Raw genomic sequence first — 3790 nt, 5'->3', positions numbered from 1 at the left:
CGTTCACTTTCTCTTATTCGTCCAGAACCGGTAGCGATCCACTGGTGTCGGCTGGATGCGTTATCAACGGAATGTCGATTTCGTAAGCTAGTAATTGCGTGTCGTATATTCCGTCCACATCACGCTCGTCCCACCTCAAAAGTACCCTTGATCATGTAAATCGCAGTTTTCACAGCTTCGATCAACCGCCTAGCCAATCCATCCTTATGCACAGCATGCTAGGTGCCTACTTCATGTCAATCCGATAAATTAGCTCTGCAACTGAGGCGAAATCGTGTCCATTTCAAGCACAAAACGACTGCCAATAGTCCGCATACATGGTCTACGTCACACTAAAGTCCATGCTTTATTCGTGACAAACAACTCCAACTTGCCTTTACAGCCTCCCTGCTATTTCGCTTTGCGTGTGCGCAAGAATTCTTTTTTTCCGGCAAGTGTCTGCAATCATGCTGTTCACAAGTTTCGTTTCATTGTCGTAGCGCAGTCATTTTGCTGTTCTTCTCACTGATTCTCGTAGAATGCCTTGAAAATCATTCAGTTGCTCGCTACTTCAACCTATTCCTAAAGTGAAACCCACAGCTTTCCTCAGGTAGTTGTCTACAAAGATTAGAGATAATGTAGCTTTGATCACTTACGAAATGCGTCATTCTTACGATTAACCTCATCCGTGTGAAACATTTTCGAAATGCGCGATGTTTTCGCTCGTAAAATGAAGGTACTGTTAGATTCCTCTTCCTGAATTCATCTCACAAAGTACCAATAATTGTTGGTATTGTGGCTGTAACACATTGCATCTTGTCCATTCCGCTTCCACGGGGGGCGTGACAAAGCTCCCAATGATTGTTTGCTTCGGTATATTGCAAGAAACGTGTTTCTTTCGTAAACACCTCAGAATAAAGGCCTTTTCGACAATTGAATTCACCGCAACTGCGGTTGTCTTGCTCCGATAAAACACAATCTACATTCAACCTCCTCATTCATGCCACGATGCTTAGCCTCCTTATCGATCGATATCTTACATCAGTCCAGACCGGAAATATTCACCACTTGATCAGCAACCCAACCGTTCGACCTTCGCCAACCGCCAGAACCACATCGCCTTCGCGCTTTTTGTTTCAGCTTATCCGGTCATGTCAACCTTCAGTTGGTTTTGACCCGGGCCGATCAATCTTGCTTCATAAGCCCTAACTTGTTCTTGTTGCATTCAAACCATTTGCCCAGGAAATCACCACGATGTTTTGTTAGTTTTGCCGTTTCGACCTCTTTTAACCACCTTTAGCGCGCTCCGAAATCATCTCCAAGTCACTCGCACTGAGGTAGATTTTCTTCATCTCTTCAGCGACACATCCATCGCGTTGTGATAATCGACCCATTGAACTCGCAATCTGTCGGCAGAATGCTCAGTAGCACCATGAGCTGCTTGCCTCGACCAATTTTCCAAGGGTCTGCTGAACCCACGACTAGCTCGCCAAAGCTGTCTAGATGCTTAGTCTTTTTACCCTTATATCGCGTCACTGTAACACGGAATGCAAGATTGTTTGGTTGTCCGGTTGTGTCGCATCCATGCGGTTTATGCTTGATCACAGATCGCAGCGTTACAATAGCCTGGGTCGCAGAACGTATTTTGTCTGGCGCTAAAGATCAAACCCTTAAGCTATAAGTACTGAGTAAGCGCTGAGTACTTTAACGGAATTCACCAGCCACTCCCCCCTGACCTCATTCTCAGCCTCGGCTGCCTCTCGTCATGAGCATGTTGGACTTTCAGTGGAAGTAGTCCGCAAAACACAAGAGGACATTTCTCGGTCAAAATGGAAATTTGTGCTTTGGTCTTGCGGTCTGGGTCGTTGAACTTGGTTTGACTCTCGAATTTTAGGTGGTTAGAGTCGAAATGAAGTGATTAACACGTCTCTTTAAATATCATCGTGATGGTGTCCTCCTTGGACTCGTGCCGATCTACCAATTCACAAAACTATCAATCTGAATGAAGGTATCAGCTGTGGCTGGAATGTGCATGCCAAATCTAGTACAAACTCATCGTCTAATGTTGAGATAATATGTGATGGCAAGTATCTGTATTCTTGACTCATGAGAACGTAATCAATACTTTATTGTCAATTTAGCAACCAGTAACTTGCTTCCAAATGCTAGCACAACCATAAGAAGTCACAAAACACGCAAGATGAGTTGATACGTCATCCCTCACTTCTCATGTTTGAATCGTCGCACCACAACTTTTCTAGCATCTTTCATCGACACTCGATCAATTACAGTGAAGTTACCATGCTGACGACATAATTTGTGATGTAATTATTGGTTGAACGTTAAAAATTCTGACGTGTATTTTTCTTAAGCTATACCAGCAAACTTATTGAAAGTTGGCTGTTTGGCTTGACGCTGGAGTTATGTGATCGATGGGAACGTCCAAATTTTCTAGCAGGTTCATAAACGGATGAAAGATCAAGACAAAGTGTCGAGAAAATAAGTTCTGCAGTCATTCTTACCTCGTGAAGCGGATAATTGGCAGCCGATAGCATAACAACACTTATCTTGAACCGACATGTTACCATCATTAACACTATGAGAAAGGTGGCAACTCCTGTTTAGTCTCTAGAGATATCAATCGTCGCATGAAATGCATCGTACTGTCGTGTAGTAATTTTTTCAAAAAAGAATCCGATATATCATTCATCTCCTTACTCAAAAAGTCAAATGAGGTGTTGAAGCTTTTGTCAAATGAGCTGTCGTCATATTTCATATTTCTGATGTGATAATCTACCACCAAAGCATATTTGAGGTACTGTGAAGCCATGTCATATCTTATTGTTAATGCCATGAATTTCGGCTCAGAAGACGTAGCAGCCGTATTATATACACTGACAAGGTGTCGAAAATATTCCTCAAGTTTGACTCCAGATTTCGCCAAAGTCGTAAGCATGGTTGTGGAAGAAAACATGGAGTTCAGCATATCGTTTGCTAGTTTTTTAAATTGCGGGGATTTCCATTGCGATCGCAACATCTTCATCAGCGATTCAAACGAGAGTTTGGAAGTCAAGAATATGAACAGCTCGGTGTTGGTAAATGTAGACTGTCTCCTGTACCAAACGACGTAATTGAGCATCCACAACAGCACAGGGCTGTCTGGATTATCTAAATCATGCAAATATTTGTTTATTTTGAGAAACACACGATCTGGGCGAACCTTTTTGCGTAAAAAATAATCCATAAGCCAAGTCCACCGTATGATATTTAAGTCGTCCAGCACGCCGTCAACTTGTTGTTTTAAGAAAGCCTCCTTCAACGCTTGTGATGGAATCATCTCATCCAGATAATCTATCGGTAAATATTTGCGAAGTGCCTTCAGAAAGTCAACGTAGCGCAATGGGCTTTTACTGTTTGTAAGTTTCCAGTACCACGTGAAGTACCCAAGCCACACCAAGAATAGTTGATCCGTAACTTTAATGACCGCAGGTTTGTGCGTAAAAAAAAAAATGTCGAGAATCGTTTCTGGGCTGTATCCTTTGTCTATCCATAGACCAAACACTAAATCCTTGTACGTGGAATCCAATACCATGGTTCGTTGTACATCCTCTGCGAATCTCTCGCAATTTGGGATGTTTGCAAGCTTTCCAAACAGATCCACCACCCCTCGTGGTTTAAATTTTTCCGCCAAAAAGGCTAGTAACTTCGTGTTATCATATTTCTCAATACTGTCATCCAAATTGGAGATAATCCAGTAGGCATTTACATGTTTTAACCATTCTATGGGGGTCATGTTCTCGTGATAGTAGTT

The 3790-nt window shown here is 42.5% G+C and overlaps 1 protein-coding gene across 1 annotated transcript; it reads right to left on the bottom strand.

Moving 5' to 3' along the window:
- Positions 1-2400: 2400 nt before the first annotated feature.
- On the bottom strand, positions 2401-3772 carry PHALS_04252 (uncharacterized protein; the record flags this gene model as incomplete). Its single annotated transcript, XM_024718331.1, has 3 exons — positions 2401-2430; positions 2502-2575; positions 2644-3772. The coding sequence occupies 3 exons, from the start codon at positions 3770-3772 to the stop codon at positions 2401-2403; spliced, it is 1233 nt and encodes a 410-aa protein (XP_024583741.1).
- Positions 3773-3790: the final 18 nt, after the last annotated feature.

This window comes from Plasmopara halstedii (assembly GCF_900000015.1).
Source record: "Plasmopara halstedii genome assembly, contig: Scaffold_2547, whole genome shotgun sequence".
Lineage (NCBI taxonomy): Eukaryota > Oomycota > Peronosporomycetes > Peronosporales > Peronosporaceae > Plasmopara > Plasmopara halstedii.
This window is presented reverse-complemented; position numbering and strand designations above follow the sequence as displayed.